At 43.9% G+C, this 19,726-nt stretch overlaps 1 protein-coding gene across 1 annotated transcript in view; it reads right to left on the bottom strand.

Annotated features, from left to right (window-relative positions):
• LOC149743938 (uncharacterized) overlaps positions 1 to 18,141 on the bottom strand; it is a 123,953-nt gene extending 105,812 nt beyond the window's left edge. Inside the window, exons 1-3 of the mRNA XM_089906017.1 lie at positions 18,017 to 18,141; positions 12,190 to 17,832; positions 5,544 to 5,635 (exon numbers count right to left, since the gene is read on the bottom strand). Of these exons, the coding sequence (XP_089762143.1) occupies positions 16,971 to 17,832; positions 18,017 to 18,141 (987 nt within the window). The 3' untranslated portion in view covers positions 5,544 to 5,635; positions 12,190 to 16,970. The remainder of the gene's footprint in view (positions 1 to 5,543; positions 5,636 to 12,189; positions 17,833 to 18,016) is intronic.
• Between the last annotated feature and the right edge of the window lie 1,585 nt (positions 18,142 to 19,726).

Here is a 19,726-nt window from a genome sequence, read left to right as displayed (position 1 = left end):
GTCTTAAAGACTTAAACATAAGACATGACACCATAAAACTTCTAGAAGAGAACACAGGCAAAATATTCTCTGACATAAATCATACCGATGTTTTCTTAGGTCTCCCAAGACAATAGAAATAAAAATGAAAATAAACAAAGGGGACAGAATCAAACTTACAAGCTTTTGCACAGCAAAGGAAACCATAAACAAAATGAAAAGACTACCTACAGAATGGGAGAAAATATTTGCAAATGATGCGACCAGCAAGGGCTTAATTTCCAAAATACACAAACAGCTCATACAACTTGATGACAACAGAAGCAAACAACCCAATCAAAAAAATAGGCAGAAGACTTAAAGAGACATTTCTCCAAAGAAGAAATACAGATGGCCAATAGGCACATGAAAAGATGCTCAACACTGCCAATTATTAAAGAAATGCAAATCAAAACTACCATGAGGTACCACCTCACACCACTCAGAATGGCCATCATTAAAAAGTCTACAAATAACATATGCTGGAGAGGGTGTGGAGAAAAGGGAACCCTCCTACAACACTGTTGGTGGGAATGTAAGTTGGTGCAGCCACTGTGGAAAACAGTATGGAGGTTCCTCAGAAAACTAAAAATAGACCTACCACATGATCCAGCAATCCCACTCCTGGGCGTATATCCAGACCAAACTATAATTCAAAAAGACACATTCACCCTGATCTTCACAGCAGCAATATTCACAATAGCCAAGACATGGAAACAACCTAAATGTCCATCAACAGATGAATGGATAAAGACGATGTGGTACATATATACAATGAAATACTACTCAGCCATAAAAAAAAGAATGAAATAACGCCATTTGCAGCAGCAACATGGATGCAACTAGAGATTATCATACTAAGCAAAGTAAGTCAGAAAGAGAAAGACAAATGCCATGATACCACTTATATGTGGAATCTAAAATATGACACAAATGAACCTATCTATGAAACAGAAACAGAATCAGAGACATAGAGAATAGACTGGTGGCTGCCAAGGGGGAAGCAGGTGGGAGAGGGATGAACTGGGAGTTTGGGATTAGCAGATGCAAACTGGTATATATAGATTGGCTAAACAACAAGGTCCTACTATATAGCACAGGGAACTATATTCAATATCCTGTGATAAACCATAATGGAAAAGAATATGAAAAAGAATGTATATACATATGTATAACAGAGTCACTTTGCTGGACAGCAGTAATTAACACAATGCTGTAAACCAAGTATACTTCAATAAAAAATAAGTTAATTAAATTTTTAAAAAGATTAATTCCTTCAGAAGAACAAGTACTACACATTCACAAAAAAAGCACCCTTTGAAAGTTTAAATTTTTGAATTTCTTTGCCACTTCCTTAGTTTTGATCATCTTGGACAATATACTTTTAATATTGACTTTTAAAAATAATTGTGTTTCAGTGTTTGCTATCCTTAGAGAGACAGAAACAGATAAGTACAACTAAATACTTATTTTTCAAAAGTCTCAAAAGTATAAGGGAAATGAAAGTAATTATATCTTCAAATGATTTTGGGGTATGTTTCTAATTCCATACTTCTGATGCGATTAAAGATTAAAACTGTATTAAGACATTTGGGACATGCCGCATTGGTATTAAATGAATTTAATTTTGCGTAAAGTGGTAGAAATATTTTCTTCAGCAAACATACCTGCAGATATAAAATCACAACCATAAATCTACAAAAAAGCAAGCTATTGAATGAAATCTGATTGGTTATTTCCCTGCAGTATGGATCTGCTAATAATTTAATTTACTACTTGCTAACAGAAGCCAAAATTTAAATATACATATATATATGTGTGTATATATATATCTCTCTTCAATTTTAAATCATTCATATATATGAACAAGTATACATACACATATATAACAATTGTTCGTATATATATATATATATATATATATATATATATATATATATATATAAAAACAATTTAAAGTAAAGAAAGTACATCTGGTGGCCTATTTTTTCCCCCCGATTTCTAAAGAACACCATATTCTATTCTAGGCAGTGGAATGTCAATCCACCTTAAGGGCTGTTCAATGAGCATATCTGAGAAAGCACTGGTTTAGCCAATGATGTACTTATTGAGGGAGGCCCTAGTGCCACTGTCAAGAGCTTATCCACAGGAGAGATAAGAAGGTACTTGTTTGGTTTGTGAAAAGAAGTAGTGAGGAATGGCAGGTAGCTGCAGGCTGATGACACGTGATGTCCATATATATGTAGAACCAACACGCCCATAATTGCACCCATTTTCCATACCCAAATCCAAAGCCTTTATATCATTAATCCCAGGCAAAAATGGTAAGATTCATGTGTGTTACTATCCCACGGCTTCAAGATGCCTATAAACTCATATGAGTATGTCTTAGTTATATCAGTGGAGGACAAACCAGGCTTCTATCACCAAGCCCCATTCCATAACAGGCAAACCAGTCCAAGACTTCTCTGAGTGCTGCAGGAGAGTCTATGGAAGGGGCGCTCACTCCACTGTGATGCCTAAAATGCCTTTGCACAGAGCAAACATTCAATACATGCTGAGTGAATGAATGAGTGAACTGGTGTCATAAAACAGGCTTATTTCAGGGAAATTCCATTCAACAGGCTGGCATTCCTTCCTACCCATCTTAACTGTTAAGCTTGCCATCAGACAAAAATTTAATTATAAAACGTTAGAGCTGAGGAAATTTTAGAAACTATCTACTCTCCAGAGGTATACAACTTTAATTTAGTGGTAAAAATCACTAGGAGTGATTTAGGAGTCTATCAGACCTGAGTCCAAATTCCACATCTACCATATTTTGGTGAGCAAATAACTACTTCTGAGGCTCTGTTCCATGTATGCATTATGGGATATCATAATAATACATACATTAATTGTATGACTATCAGGGGATGAAATGACACAATCCATTTGCCATGGTCGGCTAAGTAATTTGCACCAAGTAAGCACTCAAGACATTAGCCAATATTAATAGCGGAGAGATGAAAACAAAACTCTGGGACTGATGCCTACCCTAGGGGCCCCAGTGGTCATAATGACTTTCTTCCATTCAGCCTGCTCTCTTCTCACTAAGACTAAGGAAGAGAAGATGAACAAATTAGGAATAACAATTGGAAAATGGTTTTATACTCCCTGAATGAATGGAATTATAATAAAATGATTCATGAGTTCTGCAGAAATATGATGAGGCTTTAGATCTTTATGTTAGTTCTCTACAAAACCAATTTATGGCCCTAAGATGTACCTTCCCACCCAGCCCCATCCTTACCAGGATCAAATATCATTGTAAATGGAAAAGTCAACAACACATAATCAACAAGCTAAGTTACAAGCCAGTGAAGTCTCGGAGGTTTGATAGAGAAAATTCAGATTTATCATTATATGTAAAAATAAGATGATATGAAGAACTCAATCTAAAAAATATTACCTGGAGATCTATAATCTCTACAATAGTGCTATAAAAAGTAAAGAGCTAGAAATCTATTTAGATGGTTTTCCTTATAAAGAAAGCACTTTCTGTATAACTTTTAATGTACTATTGATGAGAACAATTCAACAAAATTCAAATAAATACCGGCAGATGTCCTACAAGAAGAAGAGAACAGAGTTAGATGTGACAGGGGATAACTGGACTTCAGGATGAGTAAGACCCTATACTTGACCTCAATAAATTAACATGAAATACAGTGGATGAGTCACGTACAGAATGTCAGAATTCTAAAAGGCCAAGCTAAGTACCAAAAGGAACATGTGGGGACTCTTAAGAAGGAAATAAAATATTGGTTAGTTGATTACGAAAAGGCAGAAGGGAGTAGGTTCCCTTTGGCTGCTCTTTGAAGAGATCACTTCCTTTCCCCCCTAGTCCTGAGGCTAGGGTGGCATGGGCAATAGAGGAATGTGGGGACTGAGAATCATTTCTACTCTCACCAGAGTGGCTGGAAGCAGATTTTCTTACCAGGATGTAGTAGTATGCTAATATTTAAGGGTTCTTGAGGTCAGAGAGAAGGGTTTGAATACTCCGGCTCCATCTCTTGCTGTGGGTCAAGTTTCTTGCCTTTCCAACACCTCAGCGTCTTTACCTGAAAACTGGGGATGATGATAATGTCTCCCACCTGAGTGGAGTGTGAGAACTACATGATATAGTGCATACGCAGGGCTAAATTTGGTGCCTGGCAAACAGAAAGTGCTCAGTACGGCAGGCGAGTGTAGTGACAATAAAGGCAAAGATGACGGGGGTAGTGCCGGTGTTGCTTCTGCCCCCAGAACAGGCTCTGACTGGGAGAGAGTTAAAGCACCTTTGGGTTCATGGGGGTTTATATATAAGCAACGGTTGATCAATGTGAGCTGGTTGTCCAAATGATTATGTGCAATCTAAGAAAAAAATGGGCCTCGGATCTGCTCAGCTACTTAATAATATTAGCAGCGGTAGTAGTCAAAGAAGCTAAATTTTATTAAGTGTTTATATGCCAAACAACGTGCTGAGCGTTTTAAAAGGATTTACTCACTTATTACAACGAGGCTATACACTAGGTTCTGATAATGTTATTCGTCTCTTTCAGATGTTGACTGAGCCTCAGACGGGTTACAAAAGCACCTAAGATCCCGTTGTCAGTACATGACGGAAATGAGTTCAAATCCAGCCTGTCTGACTTGTTCTTAATCACTAAGGTATGAAATTAAGCATGTTGCCCTTTGCCTGATTCTCCTTCTGAGGCCTGAATATTTCACTTAGCTCTCTGAGTGCAGAAGAGAGAAAATTCTCTCTCCTTGACCCAACTTGGCATCAATATCCAACTCCCCTTCTCAAAATGGGTTGCTTCAACGAGCAGCAATGAATGCCGGGGTCATGGACCAGTCACCTTGATGACTAAGAGTCAGACACTAGGGAAAGAAAATGCTCTGTGACAAACCTACCCTTGTACAGAAACAAGACAGAAATGGGGGAACAGGGCAGAAGATAATGGAATAAGGCATAGGAAAAATAGCACCTGGCATCGTGATAGTAATAATAATAATAGTAGTAGTAGTAATAGTAATAATAATAGACTTTACTATGCTCTAGGCATTGTATTAAGTGCTTGGTGTAAGTGACTTCATTTTAACATTGAAAACAAGTCTATGGGGATGAAATATTATTAACATCATTTTATAGGCAGGAGTATTGAGGTTCAGGTAATCAGGTAAATTGCCCAAGCTCATATGGTTAGCAAGTGGAAAGCAGAGATTGGAACCAGCACCTACACTCCTAACCATTATGCTATAACCATTATGCTGAAGACATAAGAATTCCAATGGTCTTTCCCCATAACCCACTCCTGCACTCCAGACTTAAATACTCCAAGATCAAGAGAGAGCAAGCTTGGAGCTGCCACTCTTCAGTGAGTGTCAATCATTTCAAAACAGTGTATTTGCTAACAAGATGCAGTTCTTGTGATAATCTTCTCAACCAGGTATCAAGAAACAGGAAGCAAAGATTCAAGTAACAGTAGGTTCCTACTTACGAGGAAGGTGGGACAGCATAGTTGACACTGGGCTTAACTGTTCTGGAAAAACGTGGTCCCAGTAGGCATACACGCTGGTACATTTTCCCCACCTACCAAATACAAAAGAATTATTTCATTTCCATGTTGCTCTTCAAAGTTCCACCTCATTCGTGCCTGTCATTCATCCTCTGGCCTCTTCCTGTCTCCATTTCTGTACAGAAAGGTGCTGAGTCTCTGCTCTCGGATATAAAAAGGGTGTGTTAGGAGAGGGAGCCATGGTACCTCAATGTCTTTTTTTTTTTTCATCTTAATTCTATTATGCCAACTCCACTGAACTTAATTAGAGTGAATACAGAATTACACAATTACCCTCTGTTCTATTCTTCAGATGTTATATTTTGATAAAATTTACGACATGCTGCTCTCCCCTTGAACACCAGATGAACACTAGAAATGGATGTGTGTTGACATAAAATCTGTTATAATTACAATTCAAGTATAGCTTACATAATGATAGTGTTAACATAAAATTATAGATGTGTAGAGACAACGTGGTCATGCATTTTTTAGTATAAGTACATGCTTAGACCAATATCTGTTAGCGGAATGAAGATGGAAGAGAATTTTGGTTAAGCCACAAAGGCTGTTTAAGGACTTGCAGATAGCTAAGGGGAACTCAAAGACCAGTAAGATAGTATTTCCCCTGCATTCAATTGCAAATTCAATTGCAAAGTGAAGGGAAGATGTGTAATTTCCCCTATGGAAATTACAAGACAAGTACATTTTTTCCCTTGAATACCTGGGTAAATGCTTAAATTCTAATGTATATCAGTGATGCAAATTTTCAACTGAGTTTGATAAATCATAAAATAATAATTATACATATATGTATATAAAACTGCATGGAACTAGACAGTTCAGAATTACTTCTAATTAAAGAGGTACCCTATGGCAACTAACTTAAACCTTACAAAATATGGTTCCAAGTACCCTATCAGAGTGAAAAGTAGGAGACGGAAAGGTTTATTGTAAATGTTTGTAGTCATGGTGTCTTAACTAAAACTACTGTGTCACAAATACTATTAAAATAATTGTGACATTTTATTCACTTTTACTGCAAACAACAAAACAAGCTATAGGTATTTTTTCATTTCAGGTAATTATTTTAGCTAACAGTTATTCAATGTTTTGAGAAGACAGAGTGCTAATTGCATGACTTCATTTTATCTTTAAAATAGCGCTTCCATGTCATTATTCTTAATATCTCCATTGTATTAAAGTGTATCTCTAGTTCAGACCTTTCTTCAGAACTGCAGACTTGTGTATCCAACTGTGTACTCAGCATCTCTGCTTGGACGTCACGAAAACATCTCAAATCTTATACCTCCAAAACTGGTCTTTAATCCCCCAAACATGCTCTACCCCAAACTTTTTCCATCTTGGGTGACAGTAACCACACCTTTCCAGTTTCCCAGGCCCTAAATCTCGAATTCACCCTTGACTCCCTCTTCCTTTCCATTCTTGCATTCAATCTACCACGAAATGCTGTCACAACCTTCCCAATGTGCCACTTCTGAGAATTACCAGCCGCTAGCAGCCTGGTGCAGGCCACCAGCATAGACCTCGAGGATCCTGTAGTTGCCTCCCGAGATTCTCCCTGACTCCACTCTCTCCCCACATCCTCAAGGCCACAGATAGAGTTATGCTTTTCAAACAAGAGACAGTTCATGCCACACCTCGGCTAAAATCCTGCCCCTGGCTGCCTACATTTAGAGTAAAAGACACAATGCATGTGATGGCCTCCCAGGACTTACCCAATCCAACCCATCACATATCCGACCTCCAGCCCTCCTGCTGTCTCTTCCTCCCCACTGACTAAGTCAGCCAGGGTGGCCTCCTTGATATTCCTCCAAGCTGCCCGGCATATTTCTGCCTTAGAGTTTGGGGACTGGTTATTCTTGCTCCCAGGGAGTGGTCTCCCCATCATACATTCTGACAACTCCCTCACTTCAAGTCTTTGCTCAAATGTCAACTTATAAAATCCACCCTGACTACCCTATTTAAAATCGGAACCTACCTGTACACTCCTCCAGCACTCCCAACCCAAGCCTCTTCAGTGAGCTTCACATCCTTTTCCTTACCCCGTAGCGCCCGTCAACTTGTGACAAAGCACAGAATTTATTTATAACATCCGTTTCCACACGAGAGTGTAAGGAGGGAGAAAGCATGCAAGAAGGAGCACGCAGGCAAAGGCTCTTGTCTGATTTATTCATTGATACGTCCAAGCATAGAGAACAGGAAGATGCTTGATAAATAGTCCTGAAAAAGATACAGATGAGGAAACTAGTAGTGAAGCTCAGAAAGTTTAAGTAACTTCCTCAAGGTTCTAGAGCTAGAAGAGGGTCACAGTAGAATTCACACCTGGGGATGTCTAACTTCAAATCTCTTAGCCTCTCTGCTATCTTTTTTTTTTTCTTCTTTGCGGTACGCGGGCCTCTCACTGTTGCAGCCTCTCCCGTTGCGGAGCACAGGCTCCGGACGCGCAGGCTCAGCAGCCATGGCTCACAGGCCCAGCCGCTCCGCAGCATGTGGGATCTTCCCGGATCGGGTCACAAACTCTCAACCACTGCGCCACCAGGGAAGCCCCTCTCTGCTATCTTAAGTCCATGCAATTCAGGATTTGTTTTAATCAGTGCCATGGAAATTCTCACTCCACTGAACAGGATCACTAAAGTGTTCTCTGTCTAGATTTATATATATATTTTCCATTTAAACAAAGGAAACAGAAGAGGGGAATTCATCATGGGTTATTGCGGTAGTTTTACAGCAATTTTAGCAATAATGACATTTAAGTAATAGTGATATTTAACGATAGCATAATAATAATAAAATAATAGCTCTTAAATGTATTGAAGACGAATCGCATGCTAAACTCGGTGCTAAAATATATCCATGTATATTTTGTGCAAAATCCTTATGAATATTCTATCAGATGAGCTTTATGTGTAACTCCACCAGGCATACTTCTCTTATTCCGCTTTCAAAGATAAGGAAATTGATGAGAAGTGTGGTAACCGTTTGATCAAGATGAGACTGGTAATAAGTTGTGAGTATGAATTTAAATTCAGGTCTAACTCCAGAATTTGATTCTCAATCCATACATGAAAATTCTGATAATTCCTTTGATAAGGGTATGTTCTCTCCTGGAAAACATCCCCCATTATGTCTGCCTGTGCTCATACCTTCAGAACACAGTCAACTTTGAAACATGATAAAAATGTTTAAATAGTGTGCTTTAATAAATGGAAATATCTTCATCTAAACAATAACACAAAAAGGCAGGCTGAGACCTTTGAAGTGGCTTCGTTGCTATCTTCCATCCAGAACAAGAGAAGGAATCAACAGCTGCAGAGTAAAGAAAGCATGAAACCCAGAGATGGAGGATTCTGTAAATGACCAATTACAAGACTATTAAGCCACACTTCCATAGCAAGAGGCAAAATATTCCATTAAACTGAAAATTTTTCTACCGCTAACTCCAAGGCCCACACAAACATTAATGTTGCATTTATTAGGATGTATTTCCTGTGCTCTATCAACTTGACTTTCAGCAACTGTATTAATACAGTCCTTTCGCTTTGCACATATATCTGAATGATGGATTCCATTACTGGAGTTTTGTAGAAAGAGTGGAGTGAATGAAGTAAAGTTTGGGAAGAGCCATCATAATCCATAATGATGGGCACTGAATCAGGACAAGAAGAAACCTCTCTTCTCATTTATTTGAATGAAAATTCTACTATATATTTATTGCCTCTGTACAGGGCCATCTGTTGAATAGTGGAAAACAAGCATCTTTCATTTGGAGGTAGGATTTGTGTGCTCAAGTTTCTATGGGCCTGCAGAATTAATCTTGTTTTAGAAATGAAATAAAATGTAATTTCTTACTGTAAGTAGATGTGGTTAAGCAACTGGCAACTTTGATGTCTTTAAATCACTGCAGTTTCAGGGTAGGCAAATCTATAATTATTTCAAGCACTTCTTTATTGGTGCAACAATTGAGCAGTGTACATAGTGGTCAACAACCTGGGCATTGTCAGACGACTCTAAGTTTGAATCTAGACTTTGCCACTCACCAGCTATGTGACTTTCAGCTATGAGAATCACTTTCTTCAGCTTTGCAGTGTGGATTATTATATGCCCTTTGCAGAACTACTGTAAGAACTAAATGCATATGGGCACAGTGGCTCATAGTAAGGGCTCAAATTAGTACTGTGGTCACTACTAGTAGTATTGAAAAGAAATTAGAACTTCTATTCTCATAAAGTGGGATATGTGTCCCTTTATCATTGTAATTTCGTATCATTTTACTTTTGACCTTATAATTTAATAGCTTGATCCAAGAAACATTTAGCAGTAAATATAATTGAAAGAAGATTACCTGTCAAACATGAAATACTGTAGCATCAAGTGTGCTGGCACAATACTCTTCTCAGATAATTAACCTGTAAAAATATGTTATTGTCTTCTTTTTAATTAAGCACATTGAACATATATATTTACTGTGCCAATTGGCGAAAGGTCCATTAATTAATCAGTCTAACTATGTGTTGCATAAACGTCTTCTAAACATAATCGTATATGTATTTTATTTGTTGGGAAAATGTGTTTGAGATTGTTCTTTTCTGCCTATTTAAAGTAAAAGAGGGTGAGAAGTAGAGTTAGGCTTAATGTACTTTGTACTCCATTATGCCATGAAAATGCTTCTGTGCCCTGGAGACAACAACAAAAGATTTGCTTTAATGACAAGAATCAAGTATGTTCTAAAGCTTCCAGGTAGGAGGCGTATAGGTTGAAGTTTATATCAGAAGTCTTTGCTCTCTCTCTCAACTGCGTCTAGATGGGAAAGATGTGGTCACAAATGCTTCAAGGTGATATAGTAAATGTTGGAAAAGAGGGGGGTAGGAGGCAGAGTTTTGAATATCTCAAACCTGAGCTAGAAGGATTTTATTTAAAGAAAATAGCGGATATTATTTTTCACTTAAGGAATGCCACTCAGCAAACCTGACATTAATGTAGGAAATTAGCTCTTTTAGCTATGATGCTTTCAAATGCACATTACTGAAAACAAATTCAAAATAGTCAAAGGAAATTTAAAAACAAAAACCAAACAACAACAACCACCTCAACAAACAAGTACTAGAAATTCAGGGATGCAGCCATATTCAGATACAGTTGGATCTGGAAGTTCCACAGTATCAGCAGGGTTCCAGCTCTCTCTCCATCGCTCAGCCCTGCTTACCTCTGCAAGACTTTATTTTACAGAAAGTCTCTTCTTGTGCTGGATGGTCACTGGGAGTCCCAGAGTCATATCTCCCCAGCTTAGAAATTCCAGAGAGAAAAGACAATTCTTCCATTTTTATCTGAGAGAAAAGTCCTGGGGAGGAGTCTGATAGACTTAGCCGAGGTCAGATGCCTACCCATGAGCCAATCACCTGCTTTATTGGAGTTCAGTCCCTGGGCGACTCATCCCTGGGGCCCGTGAGGAGGCAGGATGGCATTATCTGGCAGTTCTCCAAGAAAAGCCTGCTGTTTTTGTAAGATGAAAGGGGAGAGGACATGGATAATGAAACCTGTATCTGCTTCTGTAAAATCCACAGAATCTTACTCCCTGCCCTGTGTCGATGACCATGCAGTAAGCTGACCCAGGAGGTCATTTTGCCCACAACAGTCTTTATATATATGACTAAGGAACACACTGGTAAAAGAATATGGGAGAAAGTCTGAGTATGACAAGTCAGCTAGACTGGTATTAACTAAAAAAGCTGTGTGAAAATATCCTGAAAAAGTTGCCCCCAACTCACTCAAAGTCCAAAGTTGGAGCTGGAAACACAATGTCATGGAGTTTGGATAAGAACTGGTTTTCTCCAAGCTGAACTATGACACACAGATTAGAGACTTCTAGAAACTATACTTTTTCAAAGAAAAAACATCACATGAGAAAAATGAGGCCTAGAAAAATTAAATGACTTAAGGTAACATAGCTAATTAATGGCAGGACTGAGACTAGAGTATACTTTGTGTAATTGGCTATGGTCTTTTTTGTTTGTTTGTTTTTGTTATCACTTCAAAACGAGACAAACTTAAAGAAAGGAAACACAACCAAGGCTCAGTGGTTGAAAAAGAGATGGATGTGAACGCCCACTTGTTTCTTACGTGTTACCCCTCGCAGTGTTTTGGAGGAGAAAACGCTGGCTCTTCCCAACGTTGGTTACATACACAAAGATTCCAAAGACAAGACAAGTGCTTTGCAAACAAAGTAACTAGAACCAGCTCACGCTTCCCCGCGCCGGGTCCTACGTTCCACGGTCAGAACCACCAACTGTATCCCCCCGGGTAACAAGGTGATTCAGAAAAGCTAGCGTCTTCAGAGAAGGGAGAAAACTTAGCCGGGAAGAGAGTCAGGAGAAAACTTGCTCAGCTTCTTGCTGGGGTCTGAAACGATCCCAACAGAGTCCTTAAACCCCTCAGGTTTCCCCAATCAAGCACCCTCGCCTCCAACCTGGGCCACCCCAGATCTGACTATCAGACGAAAGAAGTCCGCGGACGCACGGAAAGCTGACCACCCCACGAGAAGGACCTACGCGCGGCCGCGCCCACTCACCCGCCGCTCCCCGGGAGACGGGAGACCAGCCCGGGGTCCAAGTCCTGGGCGTGGCAGACTCGCCCCTCTCCGGGCCCGGCTCCAGCTCACCTCGGCGCCGCCCGCCTGGGCGCCGCCATCTTGACCACAAAGGGGGCCTCGCGCCGGAGGCCCCTGAGCGGGCGCCCTGAGCGGAGCCGGAGCGCCGGGGAGGCCCAGGTCGGCGCCCTACGTCCCCCGCGCGCTCGCGCCCCGTCCACGAGCGACGAGAGTCCCGCACGCAGCGCCCTACCCAGGCTTCCGCGGAACCGGCGCCCCGCGCAGCCCGCACCGCGGCTCAGGCGGCGCCGAGGGCGGCCCGGGCGGAAGAGCGGGCGCGGGGCACGCGCTCGGTAACCTGGCAACGCGGCGCAACCCGGCGTCTTCGGCGAACCCCAGCCCTCCACCGCGAGGAAGCACGGACCCCCGCACCCGCCGCCCAGCCCGCGCCGCCCCTCGGTCGCTCCGCCCGCCGCTGCCCGCTGGCTATGGTCTTTTAAATCCATGATACAACGTCTATATGTAACAAATCTGTTAAACCCTAAATGTTTATGATATTCAAGTAATCCATTATCTGAATTATTCTTGAAGATAAAACATCCAAAGACTTCTTAATTGTATGGGTGTACATACATAAAGTACACGTGGAGGTAACTTCAAATATAGTATGTGCCTGTCTCTAATTCCTTTCCTCTCCGCTCTTTTAAAAAATGCCCCTTTAAAAATTGCCCACTCACCATCTGTTAGGTAAATTTGCTGAAACACAGTAAATGTGGAGACAGAAATTTTTATAGAGACTATTCCAAATGGCACTGACACCTGTATTTATGAAATTTTTAAAAGGGTAAGTTAGAGTTGTTTTTTTTTTTAAAAAAAAATCCCACTATAGTAACACCACATCATCCTAGGTGCCCAGTTCTATCCAATTACATAAGATGGAGAAAGAGAGAGAGAGAGAGAGATAGAAACAGAGAGAGAGGAGAAAGAGAAAGAAGAAAGGAAGAAAACCAACTACTTATGTATAAAATGTTGCTCCCAAAGTTTGAGATTATACTCAAGCATCAATGAACAGAAGGAAAACACTTACAAATTTACAAATGTATTTCATTTATGGTATGAGGGACACAGGTTTAGATTTGCAACACGCTCCCACAAGGGTCAAATTGACCACTTTTTTCTATCTAGTTGCTCTTGAGAGAACAAAACAATTGAAACAGTTGCCATTCAATTCCAAGTCTATAGCTTAGACCATGTCACTGCACATGAAATATTGTTCATTCAGAGTCAGCACATAGCAAGAGTAATTTATACTCTCAGAGTATTTGCTCTCAAGTCAATAGCAGCGAAGCCTTGACTAAAAACGTTCCCATTACTTTCCATTGTAATATATCTTACTTATAGCCCATGAAACAGTGGTCAGGGGAGATTTATTCTTTGGACACCATATTATATAATCTCTCCACTTTAAGCCATCCCCCACTCGGCGATTATTTTTTAAATATGTTACTCGTAGTCAATATTAATTTACATTTAATCTTTCTTAGCATTAGGAGAGTATTATTTTGTACAGGCTCAGAAACAAATCTCCCGAAATTCCTCCCTGATGCTCCCTTCAAGCTGAAAATGCATTGCAGTGTAGCTGCAGTGACTTAATTCTAGTTGGCAGAGCCCTGGCCACACACTAATTTCATTAGCCTCAAACTCCTGGATTTGAAAGATCCACTGAATATGATTCCTGTCCTCTGACATGTCACTTACTAACCAATTCAGTGTGCATACAGAGGAGAGAAAGGACTTGCTCAGCTCTGGCCCACCGGCAGGCAGATGAGAATTCCCAGTCAGAGACACTGTTTACATCTGAGTGGTCATTCTTGCCCGGGTCCTCATTTTCAGGAAGGAACTTCAATCCAGGCTTTGCTGGCAGCTGCAGCATTTGTTACATCCATTACTAGCCCCTTCTTCCTTCCTGCCCCCCAGTGCTTAGCATCCCCCATTTCAGTCACTAAGTCTTCCTTCCCCCAGCCTAGAAGCTTACCTCACCATAAATTTTTATCTCAAATGATAGGTTTGGCACATTCCCCACAGCAACCCACAGGGACTGGGGAAAAGAAAACTCAGATCTCTGGAGAGCTAAGAATTCAACCATTTAGAGGAGTTTCTTTTATACAGGACCGTCTTCATTGAGCTGAACCCTGCAATCCCAGAGAAGATTCACCTACCCGTTCTTTTCCTCTTTCCCTAAAGTGACTGTTTCTTTGAACAATGGGTCTGTGTTCCACTATTCTCTCTATTCATTTTGCAGGTTTACAGAGGCTGGGAAACTGGGGACTGGACTTACATGCCAGGAGCTTCTAAGATCACACGCAAAAATAAGGCTGCGGGAAGAGATTGTTGGAATCTATCTCTGTATATTTGAACATGGGCAGTGGTTAACCAGGATGCTCACACCAAGCTTACATCCAGCTTGCAGCACAAGCTACAAGTTGGTGCATCCCTCCTACTACCAGCCTCTTCTCAATAAATGCAGGTGAAAACTGGGGGCTCTTTTCCCTCAGCTGTTCAATCCAACATGAATAGCTGCAATTTGCAAATTAGAGGAAAATGACAGTGTTTTCTCTGAATGGTTTTGGTCCCAACCCACACTGCTAATGTTGGCATTCAGTTCCTTTCCTTCCCAGCCCAGGGAACGGGGGAACTAAGCATAAGGCAAGCGTTCTCTTTTCTTGCAAGTGCCTCAGATCCACACACCAGAGAAGGAATCAGCTCCCCCTGGAATCTTTTTCAGCAAACACAATCCTTCAGCCTAGTCAGCAAGCTCTCTCTTGACTTTAAGATTTCACTCTTTTTTCGACAGGCAGGCCCATCTGCAGTACTGCCCAAGCTCCAAGTGAAGGCACCAAAATAATTTCAAAAATGTCAAACAGCAAATGTGCCTTCAACCCCCAGAGCTCCAGTAAAAATACTGTGAGTTGCCCCTGTGGTTCTCAGGTGACTTCTGGCCTCATCCTACCTGCAGCGCTGCCTCCTCAGGTTCTCTAGTTTAAGCTCAGAGGTAAAGGAAGTGCTTCTGGGTTGTGCTTACAACAACCCAGGCTCTTCCTGAAAGCATTACCTCAAAGTGAAGGCTGCCCAGAAGCACTTTTGGCCTTGCAAACATCAAGAGATCTCCATGGTGGCATACTCAAGAGGTGCTAGAGATGCTCAGAGGCTCAGAGGGGCCATACCAGGCTGCAGCTTTAGACAGGCACCCCTCCTTCTGGCACAAACACAAACTTCATACTCCTGGGTGCTGATGTAGTGACAGTTTGAATCACAAGGAGTCCCCTCCAGAAACCCAACATGCTTAAGGAAAGACACTTGAGAGGGAGCCAACTTTTTAGCTACAGGGAGCATAAGGGTCAGCCAGAACATCTGGAGAAGGGACTAACTGAGCTTGGGTCCTACCAGGCAGGGAGAGAGCTGTGCATTAGGAAAGGATCACTTCAAGACAGAGATGAACAAAAAACTTGGAGATAGGGGTAGAGAAGGAAAAGAGAGGCAGAAATTGAAAGGGAGAACATAAAAACAGAGAGACAAAAAAAAAAAAAAAAAGCAGGGAGAAAGAGACACAAGGAGAGAGACACACAGGAAGAAAGACAGAGAAACAAGAGAACCCATAGTCACGCATACCCTGAAACTCAATTTCTTCATCCAGAAGCCATCCATCTATACCCAGGGCGGCACAGGAGCCGTGGGGCCGAGGCTGCGGGAGCAGGCGGTGAGAGAGCACTGCAGCACCGCCCACGGCTCAGCTGGCTCGATCCGCCGACCTCGCATCTTCCGCCGTTGCCCGCCTGCACCCGGAGCTAGAGGACCGCCCGGCCTTGCTCAGGGCACCCTACTGCCTCCCTCCAGGCGCCTTCTTGTCTGGCTCTGAGAATCGTCCTCAAAACCCAGGACTGGGGTTGGGGGCTGCGTTAGGGAGGTCGTGGGAAAGGATGGGCACAGGGTGGGTGCAGAGAAAGCGATTGTGTTTCGCAGTTAGCATGAGCTCACCTCCGGGCTCTGAGCTGGCAGGAGTAGAAAGCTGATCGCCCGGCTCCTGCCAGTGGCCGGATCGCAAAGGCAGTTTAGACGGTGCAAACAATTGCCCAGAGCAAATCACCTGGGGGCACGTCTGCGGGTGGCTTCTCCCCGCTTGAGGACAGTCCCCACGCCTTCCGCCCCATGCCCTCGCAGAGACAGGTTACAGGTCGGGAAATCCAACCCGAGCGAAATGGGCAATTCACGTCCAAATGTAGGTGAAGACCTAGCCTTCGGTTTAAGAACTGCCTCCCTAAGCTCTTCTCGAAAATTTCCAAGGCAGCTGCAGCTTGTCGGGCGGCTTGGGGCAGGGAAGCTGGGGAGTTGAGAAATGCCTAGTTTCTAGGCGTCTTCTCATCTTTCATATTCCTTGCGCCTAGGTGGCTCTCACAGGAGCCCGGCACTTTTACAAGCCTGTTTTCGAACGATATTTCACTCGAATGCAAACCCATTTAAATCATCGCCTTGCTTTTCGGAGACTGTTTCTTCTAAATGGGGCCATAAATCCAGAATGTCAAGCCGGATGGACTGGAGCGCGGACAGGGGAGAGGTGGAAGGGAAATGAATCAAACAGGGAAAGTACCTCCTCGGGTGAGGTGGGGGGGATTCGGCAGGATCTCCAGGGTGGAAATGAGCGAAGGCTGACCAGACCCCGCACCCCTGCAGTCCAAGCCAGCCTTCAGGATAAAGAGCGCGGGGAGCTACGGCGCGCTCTGACCCGGAGGGAGCGCCCCCCTACCTGGAAAAGCCTCAGGATGTTGGCTACCATGATGGAGACCGAACTCCCCGAAGCCCCGATCACTCCAACTACTTTCTCGGGCTTGACGAAAACCGGAGGCTCGCCGTTGGTGCAGCGCACTTCGGAGGTGTCCTTCTGGATGAGCGCCTGGACGAAAGTGAGCGGCTGTTCGAGCGCATAAGTGTCCCTGGAACAAGTGTCCAGGATCCGCGCTCCCAGCGTCACGTTGGGCAGCAGGTTGGGATCCCTGTTGATCTGGTCCAGGGCGTAGAGCATCGCTTCCAGCCTGTGGATCCCGTTCTCCCTCTTGATGTCGCCGCAGGGCACTCCGCTGGGACCCTTCGCGTGCACCGTGAACAGCCCCCCGAGGGTGACGTCCCCCTCGATCCGAATGGAGTGCAGGGCGTACATCTCCTGGCCGCGCGCCGCCGCCGCCAGCGCGCACAGGAGCACCTCCAGCACGCAGCAGGGGAACTTCATCAAAGTCAGGGCGCGGAGCAGCTTCCCCAGCTGGACCATGCTGCTCCCGCGGCTGCGGCGGTGGCAGCGGCACTGGAGGGGACGGTGGCGGGCCCGCCGGAGTCCTGGTCCCTTGGGGTGAGCTCCTCCGGGGAAGCCCACGGTCTCCTGCGGGCGAGGAGACTAGGGGCGCCCGGGGAAGGGCAGCCGGCGAGGGTGGGGGGTCCCGCGGCGCCTGCCAGCTTGGGGCGCCGTGCGCTCTCGGGTTCCGCGGCCGGCGCGCCGCGCTCGAGCTCGCACTCGGTGGCTTACAGCTCGAGCTCTCCAACAGCCCAGTACTGGGGAGAGAGCGAGGATGGCTATCGCTTTAAATGCGCGTTCGGCTCCCTCTCCTCCTCCGCCCACTCCCTCCCACCCTCGCTCGCTCTCAGGCTCTCCCCACCCTTCCCAGCGCCCACCTCCCCACGGTTTTGCATCATCACGAAGGGAGGGGCTGCGTGCTGAGGTAAGGGGGGAGGGAATGGGTGGGCGGCTGTGGGGTGGGAGTGCCTCCGATTGGGAGTTTCGAGGTCCCCAGGGAATCTGGGGATTGCAGGTCGCAGGCGAAGGCTGAGCTCCTGCTTCGGTCTCACTGTAGAAGCCGCTCGCTCGCCCGCCTGCACCCACACGCACATTTTAGGCACAGGGTGGCATCAGCCCCGGACAGGGCGGTTCTAGCTGGGGCTGACTGCTTCCAACCCTGAGGTCCGGAGCCGGGGCTGTCAGCGCCGGGAGAATGCGAGGTAGTCGAAGGTGATGCCGCCAAGCATGAAGGGTAGTAGGGAGACCCCAGTCTCTACTGCTAATTCGTCTGTGCCAGTTTTTCCTAAGAAAAACACACATACACACAGGAGCCTGATCTATGACCTAAAGAACCTTTACGCAGAGACTTCTCCGGGGCCAGGCACAGGGCTAGCCTGTAGGGAAAGACGCCAACAAGAAATGCTGGGAATGGAAATGCATCTTTGGTCTTCAGGGGTTACTGTGGCCGGAGCCGGATGAAGTAACCCTGGTCTCCAGTAAATCTGTGGCGGATTCGCTCCTTTTCTTCCTTTCATCGCAAGAGATGGAACAACTGAGAACTCTGCAGAGCGCACTTTCTTCTCTGGCGCTGACAGGTGTAAGGCTCCCTCCTACCCACTTCCAGAGGTGCTTTTGGGATGATGTCAGGTTTCCTCCGGCAAGAAATAGCAAGAAAGAGGTGACAGTAGGAGGAGCAGACAGAAATCTCCCCATCGATCCATTCTGTTTTTTTTTCTTTTTTTTTTCTGGCTGAAGATTTGGGGGGTTTGGGGAGTGGAATCAGGATGCCAGAGCAGGTAGTAGTGCAGTTAGGAAGCTGTTTTTCAAAGGTGTCCCCTCCTGCAGGTCCAGCCCAAACTTGGCCCATTAAAGCAACAAGTGGCCCTAGTTCCTACACAAGGAAGGGCAATATATCTGCCCTTGGTGCCCACGTGTACTGCTTATGGTGGTCTCTACTCTTGCTGAGCCTTTCTGTTGGAGTGCAGCGAAACTGTCTTATACAGAATTGAGGGCGCAGAGAAAACCAAAACAAGACTATACTTTCTGTTGTAATGTTAGTGTACTAAAGAAAAATGTCCTTGCACATAAACAAAACAACACACACACACACACCTAAAACGTCAGAAGTTGGGAAGTTGGTTGTCTCTTCCACCAACCACCTGTATGACCTTGGCACTTCTGTTCCTGTGCCTGAGTTTTACTTTGCCCATCTGTAAAATGATGAAATTGAATTGAATGTTTTACAGGTTAACTTTTAACTTTCAAATCCTCTGTTGAAATAGGCCATGCACCTTTGGCCATGGTGTTCTTTTTAGACCAATATCCTTTGTTGCTTTATGTGTAGGGCACCCATTTTTTGATACCCAAACAACACTTCAAACATTTCCTGGTACAGAGGATTTTTTTTTTCTTGTTGACCACTCATTTATCTTCCTTCTAGGGAGAGTCCAGTCCATCATTTTCTTTTCAGACATGCCCCTCCTCCAGGTTTCAATACTTAAGGTTTGAGGAGGAAAAAAACCTTCTGGCTACAGTGTTCAAGGAAGGGAATAGAGGCTAACAAGAGCTAGGCAGGGCTAATCCCTGGACTTCTGCTGGAGTAACGAGGTTGATGACATAGGGTTACCACTGTCCAATAGACAATCCGTGCCGGAGTTAAAAGAAAAAGGAGCCTCCTTCCTCTAAATGCTTTATGTA

The sequence above is a fragment of the Delphinapterus leucas genome, unplaced genomic scaffold, assembly GCF_059928025.1.
Source record: "Delphinapterus leucas isolate spDelLeu-1000000601 "Yukka" unplaced genomic scaffold, BTC_Dleu_Yukka2 spDelLeu_asBTCV2_sq49, whole genome shotgun sequence".
Classification (NCBI taxonomy): domain Eukaryota; kingdom Metazoa; phylum Chordata; class Mammalia; order Artiodactyla; family Monodontidae; genus Delphinapterus; species Delphinapterus leucas.
This window is presented reverse-complemented; position numbering and strand designations above follow the sequence as displayed.